This window comes from Balaenoptera acutorostrata, chromosome 8 (assembly GCF_949987535.1).
Source record: "Balaenoptera acutorostrata chromosome 8, mBalAcu1.1, whole genome shotgun sequence".
In the NCBI taxonomy this organism is placed as follows: Eukaryota; Metazoa; Chordata; class Mammalia; order Artiodactyla; family Balaenopteridae; genus Balaenoptera; species Balaenoptera acutorostrata.
Window position 1 is genome coordinate 59908997 of NC_080071.1, and position 25251 is coordinate 59934247.

A 25251-nucleotide genomic window follows, 5' to 3' on the forward strand; every position below is an offset into this window, starting at 1 on the left:
AAAGCAATCTTGAGGGGAAAAAAACGAACCTGAGGAATCAGACTCGCTGACTTCAGAATATACTACAAAGCTCCAGTAATCAAGACAATATGGTACTGGCACAAAAACAGAAATATAGATCAATGGAACAGGATAGGAAGCTCAGAGATAAACCCATGCACCTCTGATCAACTAATCTATGACAAAGTAGGCAAGGATATACAATGGAGAAGACAGTTTCTTCAATAAGTGGTGCTGAGAAAACTGGACAGCTACATGTAAGAGAATGAAATCAGAACAGTCCCTAACACCATACACAAAAATAAACTCAAAGTGGATTAAAGACCTAAATGTAAGACCAGATACTCTAAAATTCTTAGAGGAAAATATACGAAGAACACTCTTTGACATAAATCACAGCAAGATCTTTTTTGATCCACCTCCTAGAATAATGGAAATAAAAACAAAAATAAACAAACGGGACCTAATGAAATTTAAAAGCTTTTGCACAGCAAACTATAAACAAGACAAAAAGACAACCCAAGAATGGGAGAAAATATTTGCAAATGAATCAACAAAGGATTAATCTCCAAAATATATAAAGAGCTCATGCAGCTCAATATTAAAAAAACAAACAACCCAATCCAAAAATGGGCAGAAGACCTAAATAGACATTTCTCCAAAGAAGACATACAGGTGGCCAAGAGGCAATGAAAAGCTGCTCAGCATCACTAATTATTAGAGAAATGCAAATCAAAACTACAATGAGGCATCACCTCACACCAGTTAGAATGGGTGTGCTGGAGAGGGTGTGGAGAAAAGGGAACACTCTTGCACTGCTGGTGGGAATGTAAATTGATACAGCCACTATGGAGAACAGTATGGGTGTTCCTTAAAAAACTAAAAATAGAACTACCGTATGACCAGGCAATCCCACTACTGGGCATATACCCGGAGAAAACCATAATTCAAAAAGACACATGTACCCCAATGTTCACTGCTGCGCTATTTACAATAGCCTGGTCATGGAAGCAACCTAAATGCCCATCAACAGACGAATGGATAAAGAAGATGTGGTACAGATATACAATGGAACATTACTCAGCCATAAAAAGGAACGTAATTGGGTCATTTGCAGAGATGTGGATGGACCTAGAGACTGTCATACAGAGTGAAGTAAATCAGAAAGAGAAAAACAAATATCATGTATTAACGCATATATGTGGAATCTAGAAAAATGGTACAGATGAACCGGTTTGTAAGGCAGAAATAGAGACACAGATGTAGAGAACAAACTTATGGGCACCAAGGGGGGAATGCGGGGTGGGGTGGGGTGGCGGTGGGATGAATTGGGAGACTGGTATCGGGAGACACATATACACTAATATGTATAAAATAGATAACTAATAAGAACCTGCTGTATTAGAAAAATAAATTTAAAAAGTAAAAAGTTCAGACATGCATAAATAAAATTGCATGCTTTGAAAAAATGCAATGAAGGACCATTTTAAGCTATGAAACTTAGGTAGATATAAAATTAACTCCGGGAAATCCAGTCAAAAGCCAAATAAAGCTGTATTTTATACTGTACAAAAGAAAATTTACATTCTTAATATATCTAGATACATCTAGGGAAAATTACACATCTCTCAAGAAACACAATATTTAACATCTTAGATATGTTTCTGCATTGCAGACTGTTAATGAATTTTATACATCTTTATTTACAATAACTTAAAATATTTTTTCATCTCTGGCAGATATTTACAAGGTCAACAGTGACTACATTTCACATTTCAACAATCAACAGCATTAATCAGTTCAGTAAGACAGTTAAGATAATGGCTTACATGCACCAATAAATATGATCTTAAATGTACGTTTTTTTTTTTCTTCAGTTCTGAAAAAAAATGAATGTTTTCACTAGTCCTAGTGTGAAAGGACATCAGTCAATAGAGATCATATTTTCTTCATGCCTAGCCTATTTAAATTTTAACCAGCACTATTCTCTGAATACTTGGGAAGTTTACACCAAGCAGTAGGTTGATGCTGGTTAAAAGACAAACAAACAAACAAAAACGCAAGAGCTGACCTATACAATCTATATCCTTTTATGAAGCAAACATGTGAAAGTGGGATATTTCCTGTATACTTGTCCATTGTGACAGAGATCAGACTACCTAATGTTACAGCAGTAAAAACTTTTCAAAAATTGTAGCTCAGGAAAGCCAAATTATTATGAGAAAGTGGGAAAATAATCTGCACCATAAAAACTGTTTCTCTTAACCAATTAAACTGAATGTAAAGCCAGCATAATTTTTAGAATAAGAATCCACTGTAGTTAATGAACTTATTACAAATATTTTAAAACCAACAAAGAACATTGAACATATCTCTCAATTCAGTTTGGATGATAAAACTTAAAAAACCCCACAAAAACCTAAATTAGTAATTGTTAGAAAGCCAACTTTCTTTTGTAAGATAGCTGATCAACACATTCATTACTTTTTAACTACCACCTGATATGAAAAAAAAATAATACATAGAGCCTGTTTGGAACATCAGTTAATATACAGTTTTATATTTTCCAAAAAAATCATTATTTAATAGTTTAAGTAAATCCATTAGTTCTTATTAAGCTATACATTTAAAAACGAATATTTCAGCTTTCTGAACCCAATCCTGTTTTTCTGCAAAGAAAAACAACAATAGAGCGATCATGTATATAAATATGTAAACATACTGTTTTAGCCAATATCATATTTACTAGATATAATTGACATTGCCCATTTAAAAAGATACATTTCCATAATTTACCTGTCAATTTTATTTTTAAAAAGTCACAATATCATACAATATGCCAATTTTAGGAATTCCTCCCTCCCCCTTTTATTTAATACTGATGAGCAGAATCCTCAATCTGAGTTAAGGAGACATGAAAATGTGCTGTAAGAAATATTTGGACTTAACCTTTAACTGGTACTTTTGCTGGAAGTATAAATGTTGACATTTTACCAACATGATAAGAAAACCTCAAATGGAATCTTGTAAGTACTGTATATCTGTTCCAGATGGAAGAACATTTCCCCCAGGGCTAGAAATCAATCCTTTATGTTAAAGGGGCCTCATTCCTTAACAGTTAGGTACTCCAAAATTTATATTTGGTTAATACATTTTCTTTGGTAAATTTTGTAATTTATGAAGATGTGAAGAACTTCCTCTGATATAATTAACACGGCACTTTTGACACTAAAATACAGCAAACCAGATTGATATCAATTCTGTAGTTGGGGATGGATTGTCCAATTAAGTTCATTTTCTTTGAAAACAAAAGACTTTCTTTACTAAACCTACCTCCAGGTATGCAATTATGAAAAAAAGACTCATTTATACTTTAAGCGACACCTAATTCTAATTTTGGGGGTAAAATCTATATTAAACAGAATAGCATAATAGCAGACATCCGAATGTGACTTAATTTGTAAACAATTTCTTAAAATCCAGAAACAAAACATAGAACTTACATATCTGTACTATGCTGCCAGTTATTTCACATCATTCCCAGCTTTCTGCTAATGTCTATCCTGAACTGTTTGCTCTTGTGTGTATTTCTCACGTGACTAATGGCAAAGACTACAAAAATACTGAAGAGACTGAAGTTAACCAAAATTTTGTGGTTGTGTGGTCAGGTTCAGAAGGAGTGTACCTATATGGGCAGGGGAAGGTTGGATGATATATGACTCCTCTAATTCTAATGGGTTGAGATCACCACACAAATTTCTGGCACCGCCAAAAATCTTATATAGTTTAAGTGCACATTGGTTGACTCTATGAACAGCATTTCCTATGTATGTTCAGTGCCAATATGATATACCCATTAGGTACACAATGCAGGTAATACTAAAATTTATGTCTTACATTATCAACATGACCACCTTGGCAATGGAAAGTTGTACCAATCTGGTGACTCATGATTTTTTTTTAGCATGTTAACAGTTTTACACTGCATTTCATCTTCTTATAATCTGGCAAATATTCTAATATTTAGAGTTTAAGCTATCAATTATTTCTAATTGGTTTTCAAACAATTTGTTTCTAAAAAGCACTTAAAAAAATTAAAGTATTACAAATAAGTGTCTCAACCGACTTCGTGGTTTGAAACATCACTAATCATTCAACTTGAAATATAAAAAGTCTCAGGTTCAGACTGTTTAACATAGCCATAGTATAGAAAAGTTGCTCTGAAATTCTTGCAGATTTTCTGACCACTGGCATGGCCTTTAAACATTTTTAAACTGAAAAACAAGTATGTAACTGAATACTGATTTAAAAAAAAACAAAACCATAAACCCCACTTTGTAATCTAAGATCAGAAATGGAGAGATCCTCCTTGCCAGTGTTTGTATAAACAGTGTACTACCCACTGAAGACAGATACTAGTGTTTTTATTTACAAATGAACATGCAGGGAAGTAAATGAGACAACTGATTGTCAACAACTAAAGTACTCAAAAAATGGACCCATACTAACCTAGCCAAGTGAGGTAGCAAAAACACCCCACTTCATTAAAATAGTCACAAATATAGTGCAAACAAAACAATTTGAAAGAAGTTATTCTCAGTGTTCCAGTGTCTAATAAATAGTTATAATTACTTTAAAACTACTAAGTGGAGTTTGAGAATGTAGGTTGGAAATATTGAGCTTATATAGCTGAGGCTACTGCAACTAAGATATTTTATACTGTATATACACTTTAAATGACACGGTCACCATTCTGTTATGGAACCATACGCTTCACACTATATACCTTTTTCAATCACATGAGGAAATACTGCCGTTATCTATCTGCTCTGGGCACAAATAAGGTTCAACCTCTTTACATTAGAAACTGTGGAATCAAATTTATTTAATCTTTACTTTGCAGTACTCCACTGTGCAATACAATTAACTTGCCACCTAGGTGACTGTGAAAGCTGGCTGATTCAAAAATTACATAAGATAGCTAGAAACACTGATCAAAGTCATTTCATTGGGTTTATTTTTGCATTTAAATAAATCCCCAGAAATATAATCAACTATAAAATGGCAGCATTCAACTGCTATGTGGCAGAAAATAGTAAGGCATAAATTAGAATAAGAAAAATGTATCTATCCTTGTATCTGTGGTATAGATACCTACATTTCTAACACTTCCCCATCTATGTTTACTACTCTACATTTTTTTCTGGATTTAATACCTTTCTTCACATGCTGTATTCACCAACTACTAGACCAGAACTGTAAAGAAGCTACAGAAGTGGAGAGTGTTACATTTACCATAGGACGAGTAAAAGGAGGCAGTGGGGTGTTAATACGCATTCAACGGGAGACAGGAGTTTAATTCTGGCTCTGCTTCTTAGTTATGTGACTTTGATCACATTACAACCTTTCTGAGCCTCAGTTTCCTGAGGATGGATATGGAGGGGTGGGTGCTGCGAGACTGGCTAGATTATCTCTATGGTCTCTTTAGCACAAAAATTCTGACTCTATAATAAACAGGCACAGGAGAGTCATCAGGAGGGTAAGAGTGGTGGTAGGGGTCAGGATTTCAAATTACAACCATCACCCCCCTCCAGATTCTCAAAATATTTTTATATTTAAAAATCTTACTTCCAAGGTAGCTTTCACTTTACACTTGGTTTGTTCTAGAAGACGTAAATGTTCTGGTAACATGATTTCAAATTAATGTCATAGAGAAGAGTTCCCAAAGCTTTCAGATATTTCTTTGTATTTTTTAATCAAACGTGGCATAGACGGCATCAATCAAATTGTTTTGTTAGAGAAAACAAGTATTTTCTCCCTAACTAGCTTGTCCATAAATGGAAGAACTTTTTAAAATGGAAATCAGGAAGTATAGAAACAAAAGGTTGTTAAAGGATAAAGCGTGAATATTGCTGGCATATATTTGTAACAGCTGTATATCTGAAAACTATTTTACATTAAATGCCAATAAATAATGCAAATGAATGTCAAAAATCTTAGAAAATCTGACTATGGTTTATGACTAACTCATTCATTTTAACTATACCTTGCACAGGAAATCTGTTCTAAGACCCCGAATGCAAAATTTGAATTAAATGAAATGTTTCTTCTTTGGGGCCAAATTATATCACTTAAAATAATGGAACACAAATGTTAGAGGGTCATGAAATATTAACAGGTATGTATATGTACAAAATATATACAAATACACATAGAAATAAATGAAATTCTCTAAGGTGAAAGTTTTTCAGAACCAACTTTTCAGGTATAACATAAGATTTCTAACAAACCAGAGGGAGAGCTTATTATATTTATTATAGCCTTTGCTGTAATTTGGTATTATTTGGTATTTTTTTGTGCTTTAACTAAAATCATGCTCGATTTAGATGCCAATAAATGCACAATGTGTTGAATTAAAAACAACCCTTCAGTCTCTTACATCAACCAGACATTTCTGCCATAAAGTGACTGATCTCCAGCCATGGCCAAGATCTCACCCCCTGGTAAGTACAATGCTCTTTTCCTTTCACACCTGAATCTCTGTGTGTTATAGAGCTTTATACCTCATTTATTTGGTTGCTTTTAATTCATTTATCTGACATCCCTTAGTTAAATTAAAAGAGGTAAGGGATATCTAAAATATTCTTTGTGATTTATACATATACACACTATACACACACACACACAAACAAACATATATATACACACACAAATCAACAAATCTCTGTTTATCAACTTTTAGCTTTCCCCCGGACTTTGGCAATGTTGTAGGTAATAGTTCAGGTTCTAGTTCTCCATTTTCATGTGAGCTGAAAAATATTACACACCACCAAATTCAAACAAGCATCTCACTGTTCTTATAAAGATTCTAACAGAAAGTCCCTTACAAAAACCTCTTACAATAAAAGGCGGGGTGGGGGGGATGGGTAGATTTTTAGGTGTGAAAAAAACAAGAGGCATTTTTCTGGTTATTTTATTTATCAAAATCTATTGTAATTTTAATCAGTAGAGATAATATTTTAAACTTTGTTAATTAGGAGAATACTTGCTTTCTATAAATTCAGTATACTTTTCTTTCACAACAATAAAATAAAAATGTCTAAATGTACAAAGCACTAATCACTCTGACATACTGTGTGGAAGAATGTATAGCAGTTCAAGTCACAATACACTGATTTTCAAAAACCAATATATTTTCTTCTATTTCAATCAAGCATTAGAGCCTGAGACCCAGAAGAGGTCATAATGAAACCTTATCCAACCAAATCAGATCTAAAAAAAAATTTTTTTTAAACCAATAATGCACTTTTGTAGCCTCTTCGCACAGTTACCAAATGCTACTTACATACATTCAACATCTAGCTTACTGGCATGATTTTTTATAAAAATGAGAAACTTTTGCAGATATATGATTAGAAGGTACACAAATTGCATTACATTAAACACAAAGGCAGTGTGGTCCTTGTAGGAGAAATCAAGTCAGTACCCCCTGGTAGAAATGTTCTATAAAAACGTGTCACATTGAAGCGTCAGTGTTTTCAGCCAATTATCTGTCCCTGATGTATTTCCTTGGAGTATATGATCTATCAGGACTTCAGGTTTCTTAATCCAAAATACCTGACTGAATTTAGGTACATCTAGAAAGCAGCTGAAAGGGTTTCTCCAATAGTCTGACATCACAGAAAGTGGGTTGAGAAATCCCTCTCTTTACCTGAAGACGTACCTGTTCTACTTCAGTCATCAACAGCTCACAAAGGAAAAGAAAAAAAAACAATCAAAACTTCCCCTCACACACAATCCCACACAAGCTAAACAAAAACTACCCCCTCCCCCCATAAAACCCCAGCACCAAAGTGTCAATCATTCCTGGGAAATAGAACATGCCCCTTGGATTCTCTGATTTATTAGCTGTTCAAACTTGAAGGACAGAAATGACCTTATGTCCTTGTGGGGAGGAGGGAAGACATGTTAATAATGACTATAGAGCCATTGAGAAAGTGCATTATCTATTACACAATCAACTTAGAGCCCTGTCCTCCAACAGAGGCGGCCACAACTTGATTTAAATGCCTCAGTAATTGAACATTGTGTCCTCGAGATAAAGGAGATGGGGGAAAAAAGAGCCACCCTCGTTTTAATGAAAAAGTGCAGCAGTCTACCACCTTTCCCCATGCTTCTCAAGAAAATAATTGCACAGACTCAGAGAAGTCCAAAGTCATAGCAGAATCTCTGAGGCACTCCTGGTTAAGAGAGAAAAAATATGACCCAGTAATCTTCATAGATTATGAGAACAACCCGTTTTTTTTTTTTTTTAACAAAAGCTGAAGAATCATTCATAGGGATCATATACACCATTTCCTCTAACATAACCTCAGTCTCACAGTGTTGAAATGGGACCGATCAGCCTACGATGGATTGCACTTCACCCAAGGAGAAAGGAAGGTGTGGAAAACACAAACATTTTCTACTGCTTCACAAACACATTTACAAGGAATAGGTGAAGAGAAGATATAGGAAGGAGGGAAAAGAAAACCTTATTGCTGTTTCCATACAAAATACAGTATGAAGATACCTAAACTAAATCAAATCTGTTTATGATGACCAATATTTTCACAAGTGGGATGAAGTGTCTTCTTGCACATGAAATGTTCAGTTTAGAAGGTAAGCAGAAAGATGAGAGAGGATGTCAAGACTACACCTGGGATATTAGCTGCATATTGAAACTTGGGGATCGAGACTGCTTGGTTAAGGGAGCTCCTGGGCTGAGGAGCTCTTTACCTTCTCCAGCTTGACCTAGCCGGTCTTCCTGTAGACTGACAGTTGAATATCGATTACCATTGTTAGCTGCTAAATTAGTAACACCCTCAGTGCCAACCCCAATGCTGGTACTTGCTTGACTGCCATTTACATAGTCAAATGATTTACTTGAGGAAGCACTGGCTGTCCGGATTAGACTTATACTATTAGTTTTTGGCACCACCTGGCCAGCAGGCAGGCTCAGGTGTTTCTTCATCGGCGTCAGCTCAATTGAATCTACACTAAGATCACTTGGTTGCTGTACATACTGCCTGCGAACTACTGAATCTCGAGGGCTCTCACTGGATTTGATAGCAGAAGTTGTTTCTTTATCCTTGGCTGAACGCCCAGTTGCTACTTTCCTTAAGTTTCCCCTCTGAGAAGAGGAGGATGGTTTGGTCCCAACTGGCTGGTTGCTGAGGGAAGCCCCTGATGAAAATCCTTCATCTGCATCATTCAGGTTTACCGACTCCTCTCCTCCATTTACACCCTCAGCACCTAAAAAACAAATCAGACAGACTCAGCAATAGCTAAATTAAATAAGAAGCAGCTGTGAATAACAACTCAACTGACCTTATCTCCTAGGTAATGTTTGCTATAGGTCAGCAATGGCCCTTGCTATCAACACTTCCCCTAAATAATTTAGGGGAAGAAACCTTAATCTATACAGAATTCTAATGTTATTCATTCTATTCATTTAGCTTTAATTAGGCTAGCTTTTGTAAAACTATCCACAAACAAACCTAGCATACTATCAATATTTAGACACACAAAACAACTTAAGGTAAAATACAATATCTTGTTATCATAAATCTTTATGATACACCTTGTCAATTTGAGGTGACCATATCTATTTAAAAAAACAAAAATTTTTCCTCATATCTTCCTTAACCTATCATAAAATAGAACTTACAAATGAGACCCCCTTCTAATTTCAGTCACCCAGAATAATGTCAAAAACTCATCCCCAAACCCTTTTTAACTACAATGAAATTTTATATTTATTCAACAGCTAAGTGCTTCTAAATGGCTTTAAAACCTTTAACATGGAACTAGTACATTTTCTAACTCTAAACTAAAAGCTCTAGATTGCTTCCAGTAACTTCATATTCACATTTTGTCTTATGAAAATCTCTACTCACTGGTTTCCATATTTTCTTGATCGATTAATGTGAAAATATTTGATTATCAGAGAGCAAGGGTAGGGAACCAGCAGGGATACTGAGGAAGAATCTTTACTATTTTATAATATATAAATAATATACAATAATTTTTATATGATGTATTTCTATAATATTTTTAGTACTGAGATATATTATTGTCGGGATCACAAAATACTATAGTGTCTCATTACGTTTCATGCAGAAACTGCAGTTAATGAAAGAATCCTTATCTTGGGATTTTGTAAGAAAGGAAGCATATATAATATATTTAGCTTGGGGTTTCCAGAAAGCCCAATTCTCTTACTGAAAGTATGATCAACATTCTTTTAGAAAGTAGAACATTTTGTTTCTTTCAAAAACTGATAGCAGTTTGCTACCTTTTAAATATGTTTACCAGACTGTAAAAAAGTTAAATCTGAATCTATATACAGATATCAATATTATAGTTAAGGTAAAATGTTAGGAAAGAAATCTAAAAAAACATTACTTTGAGATACAAGTTACCTAAGTAAAATATACATGAAATACTTAAACACAATCTTTATTTAACACAGTACCTGAAAAAAATAAAAATGTTTTCTCATATGGATTAGTTATTTCTTTCCTTCAAAAGAAGAATGAACTAGGCTATCCTTAAAGCAAAAGGCATCTTGTTATATCCAGCAGTTTAATAATCTTTATTCATCATGCAAAGCCATATGAAAATGCAGCTGACACCACTTCTCTCAACCCCTTCTTCAAAAGAACCGTATATAATGTACAGCAAAACAAAAACTTTAAATTATATTTATATGACATCATCTCAGCAATTTATTTACAATTACTCTAAAGAACTCCACAATGCCCAAGAAAAGATAGTTACTGGTTCAGAATTAATATCAGTAATATAAAACTAGGAGTGAACAGAAATGTATCATTGGGTATATATATGGTTAGGAAAGGAGACTGAGAGACTTAGTGCTAGCTTCTGAATCTTGCCACATGCAGATCTGATGCCCAAGCAATATGGCCATAAAAAGATGATGATAACATAAAAACCACCATGCAAGAGAATCTACTGATATTTTATATACTAAGAAATGCTATTTCAGTATAGTGGAACACTGAATATACTTTAATCACAAGCGTTGTCCTCAGTTTAGTAATAACTTTAAATCCAGCTTTTAAAAGTCACTTCACAATCAGGATAAAGGTAGGTGATGGGCTCATATTCTCCCTTCAATTTCAACATATAATAAATACAACTTTAACTGTAAAACTATTTAAAACCATTAGAAAACATGTTTTCTTTTTCTTTTTTTTTCTTTCTTTCTTTCTTTTTTTGGCTGCACCACACGGCTTGTAGGATTTTAGTTCCCTGTCCAGGGATTGAAACTGGGCCCTCGGCAGTGAGAGCACAGAGTCCTAACCACTGGACCACCAGGGAATTCCCTTCTTTTTCTTTTAGAAGACCAATTATTGATGCTAATCCAAAAGCTCCAGAAGATTTCAGAATTACCAAAACTTTTCATAGGTTTTAGCAATTTCCATATTTCTGTTTAAAAAACCTCAAGGAATAAAAAGGCAATTGTATCTAACAACTTTTTTCCTTTCTAATTTTCTCCCTGGGTGATAATACTATTCATGATCCAAAGATGAGACAACCAAAAAGGATTTTTAATGAACTTTTCTACTTACGTCTGCCTTTCCTTATAAATTAGCTTTTACCAATATTGATTTAAAGCTACAATTAAGCTAGATTAAAAGGGAAAATAATTTGAGAAATTTCAAACACACCGAAGGGACTCATTCCTCTTTCTTTGTGGCTACATCCCACCCTCACAAAGTGAAATTTTACCAGTAATAGGAGATATTAAAATAGGATGTTTTAACATTTAATAGGATATTTTAAAGGAATTCTATTTTGATTTCTTTTTCAAAGTGTATGACTTATGATTAACAGGAAGAAATTTTTCTACCTAATCCCATACTTTTTAGAATTTCATCAAGTGTTAATGTACTTCCGTTTAGCACAAACACTCCAATATTCTAACAATGGTAGTGGATACACTTCAAGTGTCTTAATTTGGCATCAAGAATGTGGAGAAATACACTGTTGTTCAATTTAGGCCAACTCTGAATTCGACATCTATTCATATATTTATTTTTATGCATTATACAAGATAAAACTGACTCCCAGGGATAACATAAAGAGATACAGAAGAACGAAAAGGGAAGACTGCGTCTTTCACACGATTCTCTTCATAGCACCAACTTCTTTGTGTCCCTAGATCATGCACATGCAACACTGTTAAATGAAGTAAGGTCAATCTGGGCAAATGGGCAAGGGAACAGAGGGTAGATTTAGATTCTTACTGAGCATGCTCAAATTTCTAATGCACCAAAAAGCAAGAGATTTCCCTAAGGTAGAAGGTGACTGCTTCATGTATGTTTGGTCTTTAAAATAAGTAAAAATATGTAACCTATTTTAAAACTTCTTGCTATATTTCATAAATTAGTGTATAGCGTCCACAGCAGCAATATATTAAATAATGAAAAACTATTAGGCCACAGTTCCTTCTTTCACAAAACCAGCTTCTATGGCATCACATGTAAAACTGCAAATAAATACTTTCCTATCACAGAGACGTATTCTTTTCCAGATAGTGGTCGTGGGTGTGGTGGCAGGGGAGGGGTAAAAAAAATTCTCATTTGAGATACCCACACTGTAGAAACAAGGATCTGCTAGGATTTATAACCTCTAAATAATACATTTCAATTCTGTTTGGGAGCTTTATAAGGTAATCATTATTTACAATAAATGATAAAATGTAGTGTGCACCAGGACAGCACATTTATAGAGGAAAGATGTCAGTAGTACACTAGTTAGACCCAGGCAACCTGACTCAAAGATGATAAAAAGCCAATCAATACTTGTTTATTCTGTCAAAGAGATAAGAAATTCTTGTTAATCGACCACCCTGGGACTACAGACAAATCAGCCGGCTCCACTTTAGTCCAGTTTCTCAAAGATAATGTATTAATGCTTTACAACTCTCCTCACATATTTTCAAAAGAATACATTACTATATAAATGAAATTGATGCATACTGACTAATAAGGCTCATGTCCATTGGGTGCATTTTTCCTTTCCTGATGTTAGAATAAACATGCTCAGTAATGAAAAAATCCCAAGCATTTGCAGACCTTTTGGCGACAGGCCTCTCCCTTGTTAGTAGCCATGCCAAGCTGTTCTTTAATTACACAGGGATGCAGACTCCAGGCCAGCACAAATGGTAACTAAAGATTGTACCTGACCTGGTGCTAGCCATATGGGGGGGGGTGCACTTTGCAAGGAGGAGCTAATATACCCTGGGGTAGTGGGAACACACACTAGAATGCAAAGATGTTCTGCTTGGGGTCAGAGAGCCAGGATCCTTCTCCAGCAACTGCCTCACTGACTTTTGCCTCCTCATCTCTGTCCTACCCTCTGTTGTGGCTGCTGCTGAGTTGGGCTCCGGTGAGCCGTGCTCAGGAGTCCTGCGCACCAGCACCTCCCCCTCTTGCACACGTTTGATCCCTAGGTCAGTGGAGCCGTGTTGGATCGGGGAGCCAGGAATACTCGAGTCAGCCTCGTTTGAGAAGTCAAAGCCATCTGGGATTCAACATATAAAATTTTAGTGCTTTTGTGCTGCTCTATTCTTTTCTGAGCATTTTGACCCAGGCAGATAAGAGAATGTATATATGGATATGATATAAACGCAAACATTATTTATATAGTTACATGTGTGTGCACAGCATGCACACACATAAGGCAGCAGATGAATAATGTGAGGTTTGCAAATGAATAGGAGAGAAAAATAGAGATCATTAAAACGGCAATTAATATCTCTTAGGCAAGACAGCTTGACTATTCAAGTACCATACGCCTATGAAATACTGCTGGATTCAGCACTTATATGAAAAGAAAAAGAAAGATAAAAATCAATTCTTTTATGGATAGCTGTATTATACCATTAGTTTGGCCAGTTATATAGTTTTCTCCCACAATTCTCATACAGGCACCTTTTTTCCCAGTATGATAACAGGCTTAAAGAAATTTCTTTCCTATTGTTATTACTAGTTCAAAAAAAGACAAAAATTAACTTGATCTTATTTTCTGTTTTAACATTCATACAGCAGTCTAAATAACATCTTTCTGCTTTATAAAATATATATACATATTTATATTAAAATGAATTCAGGTATTTAAACCATATTTCTAGTGCTATTTTTAACAACTAAACAATTTTACTGTAATTACATAAAGTACTATAATATCATGTGCTAATATAGTCTGTAAAAACTTACTTTAATCCATGAGTGGGCTGTAGGGATTTCGTACTCACCTTCTCTCCTCCATCTATGGCGACGGATTGAAGCTGTTGTAATCGCAGTCCGAGAAATCCTCGGCACTGTTGGAGTGACTTCGACTTTAAGTACTTTCTGGCCTTCTTGTGAAGAATCAGGAGCATCAAATGGTAATGAGTTTTTCATGGCATTGGCAACCTAAAATGATAACATAAGTCTATATGTATTTACACCCAATATACAATTTATGCTTATTTTACACTTCATGTTTCCCTACTTTTTAAAATATGTACTTAAAACGTCTATTATAAAATATACAAGTATAATGTGTCAGAAATGTTTGTATCTCCACTGGTCTATATTCTTTTAGGCAGGCTTTAAAATGAGAATTCATTTAAAATAATGTGAGTCACACACCCCATCGATTCCTTGAAGTTGTTGACTTTCAAAGAGAAAAAAACATTCCAAAGAAAGAAAAAGTGTTTTTAACATTTGAATCCTGATATAAGAAAATTTAGAATAAGTTTCTGATTATTCAGATGATAAATAACATGCAAAATTTAATCTATAATAAAAAAATTAGCTTTGTTTCCATGAGGAGAAATTTTCCCTAAACACATCTGGCATTTTGTTCCACCACTTTCTGCCCTCCATGGAGGAGAGTGAGATATGTGCCTGCAGAGTAATCGCCATTGGCTGCTCCGTGTTTCCTGATTGGGTAGTCCTAATCTAGCAAAGACCTTAAGCTAGAGGACCGTTTTCTCCCTCCCTCTCCACTTGGACAGGACAAGTGAAATCCAACAGCCTGGATACCTGTGCCTGCTCTGCCAACTCAAACCTTCTCTCCAGCGGGCTGTTCCAACATCCAGATGAAAATGTAGGGAGTGAAGTCTTTCAATCTAGCCTTTATCAGCAATAAAGATGATGCTTGTTTTTCTATCTACCAACTATTTTATCTATTTATCACCGGGCTCTATTTTTGAATAGAGAAAAGGAGTGTTATTCACTGGGTCCCTTGGAGACCCCTAACAATAAAGGATTATTCTAGAACTACAGATTACTAATCTCTCTACCTATATTGCCTTGGAAATGCCACCTCTAGTTAATTTATAAGACTTACAAGGATAAAAGTATGAATTTAAAGAGTCTGACATGCAAGGTCTTATTATCATGATATAATTTTTTATCTTGTTGTCCATTTGTTTTTTGGTTTTCTTTTTGGCTGCACCGTGCAGCTTGTGGGATCTTAGTTCCCCAACCAGGGGTCAAACCTGGGCCCTCGGCAGTGAGAGTGTGGAACCCTAACCACTGGACCACCAGGGAATTCCCTGTCCATTTGTTTTACAGTAACCTTTAGGTAAAATTAGGGATGTTGACATGAGGAAAAAAATTCAAATATGAAAGAATTAATGTAAATGTTACTTCAATAAATTTATATTAAGCTTAAGATATAAAAAATGATATGAAGAAAATGGCTTTAAAAATTGTACTCTTAAATTGATGCAAGTAAAAATACATAAATAATATTTTTAAAATACCATTATAAAATACTACAGAAAGCTTAGAAAACACAGAAAATTGCAAAGAAATAAAAACTATCCACAGTTGAATCACCTAGACAACTATTAGTATTTGTTTTGTTTCCTTTGTCCTGTCTAGATTTAAAACATAGTTGTAGGGCTTCCCTGGTGGCGCAGTGGTTGAGAACCTGCCTGCTAATGCAGGGGACACGGGTTCGAGCCCTAGTCTGGGAGGATCCCACATGCCGCAGAGCAACTGGGCCCATGAGCCACAACTACTGAGCCTGCGCGTCTGGAGCCTGTGCTCCGCAACAAGAGAGGCCGCAATAGTGAGAGGCCTGCGCACCGCAATGAAGAGTGACACCCACTTGCCACAACTAGAGAAAGCCCTCGCACAGAAATGAAAACCCAACACAGCCAAAAATAAATAAATAAAAAATAAGTAAAAAAAAATTAAAAAAAAAAAAAAAAAAAAAAAAAAAAAACATAGTTGTATACTGCTTTACCACTTAACACAGCTAGCATGTTCCTTTAATATGAATTTTCAAACATATAATTTCATCAAGTAAATAACATAACTTAATCATTCTCTGCTGTAAAATGTTTAGAGTTCTGATTCTTTTGCAATTAAACTAACATTGATCTAGCGTTCACAATACTTTAAAAAAATTTTTAAGTAGTTTCTTGGGAAATGTTGCTAGACATGGGATAGTAGGTCAAAGAAAATACACACACATTACCAAACTGCTTCTGCAAAGGGATGATCAGAGTTGTGTCATACTGTTACTGGTAACAGAGAGAATGCCTTCCTTACTCTGCTACTGGATGTTCACGTTTATTTTTTGAATGATCATTTACCCTTTGGAGACATATTTATTTGTGGAAGAGTATGACATTTTTATATAGAACAAAATATTAATTGGCTTTTTTGTCATGCCTGTTGATAATATTTTTCTCAATTTGTATACCACATATTAATTTTGGTTTTAAAAAACTGATGGTTAAGGGACTATCCGGTGGTCTAGTGGTTAAGACTCCGCACTTCCATTGCAGGGGGCGTGGGTTCGATCCCTGGTCAGGGAACTAAAATCCCAGATGCTGCACGGTGCAGCCAACAAAACAAAACAAAACAAACAAACAAACAAAAACTGATGGTTTAGAATTTAGCTGTTTATGTAGGAAAAAAAAAAATTCAGCCTTTTTTGGTGATGTGTCACCATCACTAAAGCTTAGAAAGTCCTTCCTTCTCTAGAAATTTGAGGAAATATTTATAACTTTTCTTCTTTCTTTTCTTAAAGGATTTTAAGACATTTAATTCTTTAATTTATCTGAACTTTATTTTGACACGTTGTAAGAGGACAGGATCTAAACCAGTTTTGTTTTCTCTCCAATTGTTACTATGGAATAAATCTTTTTCCCTCAATGATTTAAAACGCCTCATATATTACATATTGAATTTTAAACTTACTAGTGCCCTTTTCAGGCACAGGAATGTTTAATAAAAACTAAATATAACAACTTACCAATAGCGGTTGAGAAAAGAGTTCTAGCTGAGCTCTATAAATGATGTCATCAAGGACTTCCTGGCCAAGGTCCCACTGTCCATTATACCTATGGAGAAGCAGATTATTTACTATCTTTAGCAAATATCTCTAATTTTCAACAACCATCTTTTCTATTCTTCCAAGTCCTATTATTTTGGTTCTGTAACAAGATTTTCACGTTAATTTTTGCATCCTTTCATTTCTTGGTTACAAGAACAAAATGAAGATTTCAATACTAACATTTAAAATATTTTACAGGACTTCCCTGGAGGCACAGTGGTTAAGAATCCACCTGCCAATGCAGGGGACATGGGTTTGACCCTGGTCCGGGAAGATTCCACATGCCGCAGAGCAACTAAGCCCGTGTGCCACAACCACTGAGCCTGCGCTCTAGAGCCCGCAAGCCACAACCACTGAAGCCGTGTGCCACAACTACCGAAGCCCGCGCACCTAGAGCCCGTGCTCCACAACAAGAGGAGCCACCGCGATGAGAAGCCTGCTGCAACGAAGAGTAGCCCCCACTCGCCACAACTAGAGAAAAGCCCGTGCACAGCAATGAAGACTCAACACAGCCATAAATAAATAAATAAATTAATTAATTAAAAAAAAGAAAGTCATGAAACTTTCTAAAAATAAAATATTTTACAGATGTCTCTACATATTAATTGGTTTTCATCATGTGTTGATATTTAGGGTAATCTATTTAATGCATTCATGAAAACCGGGGTTATGAACTACGTAGAAAGACATAGAGTTCCATACAGAAAAACTGACAGTTTCTAGTCTTCAATTTAATGACTAGTTATATTTTGGCTATTTTAAAAGTACTGAAAGGACTATGAACAATTATACATCAACAAATTGGACAACCTAGAAAATGGATAAATTCCTAGAAATATACAACCTACCACGACTGAATCATGAAGAAATAAAAATCTGAACAGACCCATCACTGTACCCAGAGGAGATTGAATCGGTAATCAAAAACCTCCCAATAAGCAAAAGTCTGGGACCAGATGGCTTCATGGGTGAATTCTACCAAACATTTAAAGAAATAATACCAATCTTCAAATTCTTCGAAGAGTGAGCACTTGCATATTCATATCATGAGGCCAGCATCCCCCTTATACAAAAATCAGACAAGGACACTATAAGCCAATATGCCTGATGAACATAGCATAAATGCAAAAATCCTCAACAAAATATTAGCAAACTAAATTCAACAATTCACTAAAAGGATCATACACTATGGTCAAGTGGGATTTATCCCTGGGATGCAAGGATGGTTCAATGTCTACAATTTAATCAATCGTGATACACCATATTAACAAAATGAAGGATAAAAATCACACAATCATCTCAATAGATGCAGAAAAAGCATTTGACAAAATTCCAAATCCATTCATGATTAAAAAAACTCTCAAAAAAGTGGGTACAGAGGGGATGTAGCTCAACATAATGAAGGCCATACATGATAAGCCCACAGTCAACAACAAACTTGACAGTGAAAAATGGAAAGCTTTTCCTCTAAGATCAAGAACAAGACAAGGATGCCCACTCTTGCAACTTTTATCCAACATAGTACTGGAAGTTCTAGCAAATCAGAAAAAAAGAAGTGAAACTGTCTCTATTTGCAGATGATATGATATATATACAGTTGACCCTTGAACAACACGGACTTGAACTGCACAAGACCACTTATACGTGGATTCTTTTCAATAAATACTAACTACAGTAATACACAATCTGTGGTTGGTTGAAGCGTAGATATGGAAGGCTGACTTTAAAGTTTTACTCAGATTTTCAACTGTGCAACTGGCACCCCTAACCCTTTTGCTGTTCAAGAGTCAACTGTAGAAAACTCTTAAAACTACACCAAAAAACTGTTAGAATAAACAAATTTGGTAAACTTGTAGGTATAAAAGCAATATACAAAAATCTACTGCATTTCTTTAAACAAAAAAAGAGAATTCCCTGGTGGTCCATTGGTTAAGACTCTACGCTTTCATTACTGAGGGCGTGGGTTCAATCCCTGGTCGCAGAACTAAGATCCCACAAGCCATGTGGTGTGGCCAAAAAAAAAAAATCTACTGCTTTCTATACACTAATAACAAACTATCAGAAAGGGAAATTAAGAAAACAATCCCATTAACAATTTCATTAAAAAATACCTAGTAATAAATTTAACTAAGGAGGTGAAAGACCTGAGCATTGTACACTTATGATTTTCATATAATACCTCAATGAAAGAAACTGAAGAACACACAAATAAATAGAAGAATATTCCATGCTCAAGGACTGAAAGAACTAATATTGTTAAAATGTCCATACTACCCAAAGCAATCTACAAATTCAGTGCAATGCCTATCAAAATTCTCGTGACATTTTTCATAGAAATAGAGCAAACAATCCTAGAATTTATACGGAACCACAAAACACCCTGAATAGCCAAAGCAATCTTGAGAAACAACAAACCTGGAGGCATGATACTTACTAACTTCAAACTGTATCACAAAGCTTTAGGCCTAAAAACACACAGAGATCAATGGAACAGATTGGAGAGCTGAGAAATAAACATATGCATATATAGTCAATTAATTTAAACAAATATGAGAATATAAAATAGGGAATGGATAGTGTCTTTACTAAATGGTGCTGGGCCACCAAACCAGCTTTACAACAAATGCTAAAGGAACTTCTCTAGGCAGGTAACACAAGAGAAGGAAAAGACCTACAAAAACAAACCCAAAACAATTAAGAAAATGGTAATAGGAACATACATAATGATAATTACCTTAAATGTAAATGGATTAAATGCTCCAACCAAAAGCCATAGACTGGCTGAATAGATACAAAAACAAGACCCATATATATGCTGTCTACAAGAGATGCACTTCAGACCTAGGGACACATACAGACTGAAAGCAAGGGGATGGAAAAAGATATTCCATGCAAATGGAAATCAAAAGAAAGCTGGAGTAGCAATTCTCATATCAGACAAAATAGACTTTAAAATAAAGACTATTACAAGAGACAAGGAAGGACACTACATATGATCAAGGGATCAAACCAAGAAGAAAATATAACAATTGTAAATATTTATGCACCCAACATAGGAGCACCTCAATACATAAGGCAAATGCTAACAGCCATAAAAGGGGAAATCGACAGTAACACAATCATAGTAGGGGACTTTAACACCTCACTTTCACCAATGGACAGATCATCCAAAATGAAACTAAAAAAGGAAACACAAGTTTTAAATGAAACATTAAACAAGATGGACTTAATTGATATTTATAGGACATTCCATCCAAAAACAACAGAATACACTTTCTTCTCAAGTGCTCATGGAACATTCTCCAGGATAGATCATATCTTGGGTCACAAATCAAGCCTTGGTAAATTTAAGAAAATTGAAATCGTATCAAGTATCTTTTCCGACTACAATGCTGTAAGACTAGATATCAATTACAGGAAAAAACCTGTAAAAAATACAAACACATGGAGGCTAAACAATATGCCACGAAATAACCAAGAGATCACTGAAGAAATCAAGGAGGAAATAAAAAAATACCTAGAAACAAATGACAATGAAAACACTATGACCCTAAACCAAAAGCAGTTCTAAGAGGGAAGTTTATAGCAATACAATCCTACCTCAAGAAACAAGAAATATCTCAAATAAACAACCTAACCTTACACCTAAAACAATGAGAGAAAGAAGAACAAAAAAACCCAAAGTTAGCAGAAGGAAAGAAATCATAAAGATCAGAACAGAAATAAATGAAAAAGAAATGAAGGAAACAATTGCAAAGATCAATAAAACTAAAAGCTGGTTCTTTGAGAAGATAAACAAAACTGATAAACCATTAGCCAGACTCATAAAGAAAAAAAGGGAGAAGACTCAAATCAACAGAATTAGAAATGAAAAAGGAGAAGTAACAATTGACACTGCAGAAATACAAAGGATCATGAGAGATTACTACAAGCAACTATACGCCAATAAAATGGACAACCTGGAAGAAATGGACAAATTCTTAGAAAAGCACAAGCTTCCAAGACTGAACCAGGAAGAAATAGAAAGTATAAACAGACCAATCACAAGCACTGAAACTGAAACTGTGATTAAAAATCTTCCAACAAACAAAAGCCCAGGACCAGATGGCTTCACAGGCAAATTCTATCAAACATTTAGAGAAGAGCTAACACCTATCCTTCTCAAACTCTTCCAAAATATAGCAGAGGGAGGAACACTCCCAAACTCATTCTACGAGGCCACCAACACCTTAATGCCAAAACCAGACAAAGATGTCACAAAAAAAGAAAACTACAGGCCAATGTCACTGATGAACATAGATGCAAAAATCCTCAACAAAATACTAGCAAACAGAATCCAGCAAAAGGATCATACACCATGATCAAGTGGGGTTTATCCCAGGAATGCAAGGATTCTTCAATATATGCAAATAAATCAATGTGATACACCACACTAACAAGTTGAAGAATAAAAACCATATGATAATCTCAATAGATGCAGAGAAAGCTTTTGACAAAATTCAACACCCATTTATGATAAAAACTCTCCAGAAAGTAGGCATAGAGGGAACCTACCTCAACATAATAAAGGCCGTATATGACAAACCCACAGCCAACATCATTCTCAATGGTGAAAAACTGAAACCATTTCCTCTAAGATCAGGAAGAAGACAAAGTTGCCCACTCTCACCACTATTATTCAACATAGTTTCGGAAGTTTTAGCCACAGCAATCAGAGAAGAAAAAGAAATAAAAGGAATCCAAATCAGAAAAGAAGTAAAACTATCACTGTTTGCAGATGACATGATACTATACATACAGAATCCTAAAGATGCCACCAGAAATTACTAGAGCTAATCAATGAACTTGGTAAAGTAGCAGGATACAAAATTAATGCACAGAAATCTTGCATTCCTATACACTAATGACGAAAAATCTGAAAGAGAAATTAAGGAAACAATCCCACTTACCACTGCAACAAAAAGAATAAAATACCTAGGAATAAACCTACTTAAGGAGACAAAAGACCTGTATGCAGAAAACTATAAGACACTGATGAAAGAAATTAAGGATGATACAAACAGATGGAGAGGTATACCATGTACTTGGATTGGAAGAATCAACATTGTGAAAATGACTATACTACCCAAAGTAATCTACTGATTCAATGCAATCCCTACCAAACTACCAATGGCATTTTTCACAGAATTAGAACAAAAAATTTCACAATTTGTATGGAAACACAAAAGACCCCGAATAGTCAAAGCAATCTTGAGAAAGAAAAACAGAGCTGGAGGAATCAGGCTCCCTGACTTCAGACTATACTACAAAGCTACAGTAATCAAGACAGCATGGTACTGGCACAAAAACAGAAATATAGATCAATGGAACAGGATAGAAAGCCCAGAGATAAACCCAAGCACATATGGTCACCTTATCTTTGATAAAGGAGGCAAGAATATACAATGAAGAAAAGACAGCCTCTTCAATAAGTGGTGCTGGGAAAACTGGATAGCTACATGTAAAAGAAGGAAATTAGAACACTCCCTTACACCACACACAAAAATAAACTCAAGATGGATTAAAGACCTAAATGTAAGGCCAGACACTATAAACCTCTTAGAAAACATAGGCAGAACACTCTATGAAATAAATCATAGCAAGATCCTTTTCGACCCACCTCCTAGAGAAATGGAAATAAAAACAAAAATAAACAAATGGGACCCAATGAAACTTAAAAGCTTTTGCACAGCAAAGGAAACCATAAACAAGACAAAAAGACAACCCTCAGAATGGGAGAAAATATTTGCAAACGAAGCAACTGACAAAGGATTAATCTCCAAAATATACAAGCAGCTCATGCAGCTCAATATCAAAAAAACAAACAACCCAATCCAAAAATGAGCAGAAGACCTAAACAGACATTTCTCCGAAGAAGATATACAGATAGCCAACAAACACATGAAAGGATGCTCAACATCACTAATCATTAGAGAAATGCAAATCAAAACTACAATGAGGTATCACCTCACACTGGTCAGAATGGCCATCATCAAAAAATCTACAAACAATAAATGCTGGACAGGGTGTGGAGAAAAGGGAACCAGCAATTCCACTTGTTATATATCTGAAGGAAACTAAATCACTATCTCAAAAAAATATCTGCACCCCCATGTTCACTGCAGCATATGTACAATAGCCAAGACATGGAGACTATCTAATTGTAAATGGACAGATAGATGGATAAAGAAAATATGGTGTGTGTGTGTATATATGTAATGTATGTGTATATACAGTATGTGTATACATACAATTATACACACATGTGTAAGTATATGTACGTAAGTGTATACATACACATATATATACACACGCATATATATACACATACATACACACAATAGGATATTATTCAGTCATTAAAAAAAAGAAGGAAATCCTGGGGCTTCCCAGGTGGTCCAGTGGTTAAGACTCCATGCTTCCAATGCAGGGGGCCTGGGTTCAATCCCTGGTTGGGGAACTCCCGCATGCCGCGCAGCACGGCCAAAAAAAAAAAAAAAAAAGAAAAAAGAAAAAATAAAGGAAGGAAATCCTGTCATTTGTGACAACATGGATGGATCTTGCGGGCATTATGCTAAGTGAAATAAGTCAGACAGAGAAAGACAAATGCTGTATAATCTCATACTTGTGGAATCTAAAACAAAACAAAATAAACCAGTAACTGAACTCATAGATACAGAAAGATTGATGGTTGCCAGAGGCAGGGGCTGGGGGGGTGGGCAAAAATCGTGAAGGTGGTCAAAAGGTACAAGCTTCCAGTTATAAGATAAAATCCTGGGATATGATGTACAGCATGGTAACTATAGTTAACAATCCAGTATTGTATATTTGAAAGTTGTTGAGAGAGCAGATATTGAAAGTTCTCATCAAAAGAAAAATTTGTAACTATGGGTGATGATGGATGTTAACTTGTGGTAATAATTTTGCAATATAACATATTCATTATGTTGTACACCTTAAACTAATTCAGTCTTACATTTTAATTATATCTCAATAAAACAATTGTCTTTGTTATTATATAGCTTTCAAATAAAATGTGTAATTCATTTTTTAAAAAGTACTAAAAAAGAGAGTTCGACTTGCAGAGGAAGGCGGCTGCCGCGCACCGCATCCACCCCTCCTGCAACCCTTTAAGCCGGTGTGCCCAGCCCGCCTGCCCAACCCGCCGCCTGCGTTCGTTCGCCTGAGGAAGCCAGCCAAGAGTTCACTGATGTACCCATTCCAGTGGGGTAATGGGTGTTTCTGCGGCCTGGGACTGGTGAGCACCAACAAGTCCTGCTCGATGCCACCCACCAGTTTCCAAGACCTTCCCCTCAACGTCTACATGGTCATCTTTGGCACAGGCATCTTTGTCTTCATGCTCAGCCTCATCTTCTGCTGTTATTTTATCAGCAAACTCTGGAACCAGGCACAGAGCAAACGATACGGATATAAAGAGGTGGTGCTTAAAGGTGATGCCAAGAAGTTACAGTTATATGGGCAGACCTGTGCAGTCTGTCTGGAAGACTTCAAGGGGAAGGATGAGCAGGGTGTGCTCTCTCTCATGCCAACACACCTTTCACCGCAAGTGTCTGGTGAAGTGGCTGGAAGTACGCTATGTCTGCCCCATGTGTAACAAGCCCATTGCTGGTCCCTCAGAGGCCACCCAGAGCATCGGGATCCTATTGGATGAGCCAGTGTGAGTGCTGCCTCCATACCAAGGCCTGGAGAATATCTCTAGCCTCATGGGTGCCTGGTCCTTCCGCAAAGCCGCAGCGAACAAGACTGTTGGGTGGTGATAGGCATGCTCACCTGGAGGGG

General features: G+C 35.6%; 1 protein-coding gene and 1 pseudogene across 4 annotated transcripts in view; one reads left to right on the plus strand and one right to left on the minus strand.

The window, feature by feature from the left end:
* Positions 1-1530: 1530 nt before the first annotated feature.
* Positions 1531-25251, minus strand: part of HYCC2 (hyccin PI4KA lipid kinase complex subunit 2) — a 74745-nt gene continuing 51024 nt past the window's right edge. For 3 of the 4 annotated variants that reach the window (XM_057551170.1, XM_007190500.2, XM_007190502.3), the window contains 4 exons: positions 17332-17419; positions 14327-14486; positions 13426-13593; positions 1531-9294 (listed from right to left, as the gene is read on the minus strand). In XM_057551170.1, coding sequence (XP_057407153.1) covers positions 8693-9294; positions 13426-13593; positions 14327-14486; positions 17332-17419 — 1018 coding nt within the window. In that variant the 3' untranslated portion in view covers positions 1531-8692. The remainder of the gene's footprint in view (positions 9295-13425; positions 13594-14326; positions 14487-17331; positions 17420-25251) is intronic. The other variant, XM_007190501.2, reaches the window with a different exon arrangement.
* Positions 24662-25135, plus strand: LOC103001065 (RING finger protein 122-like; annotated as a pseudogene).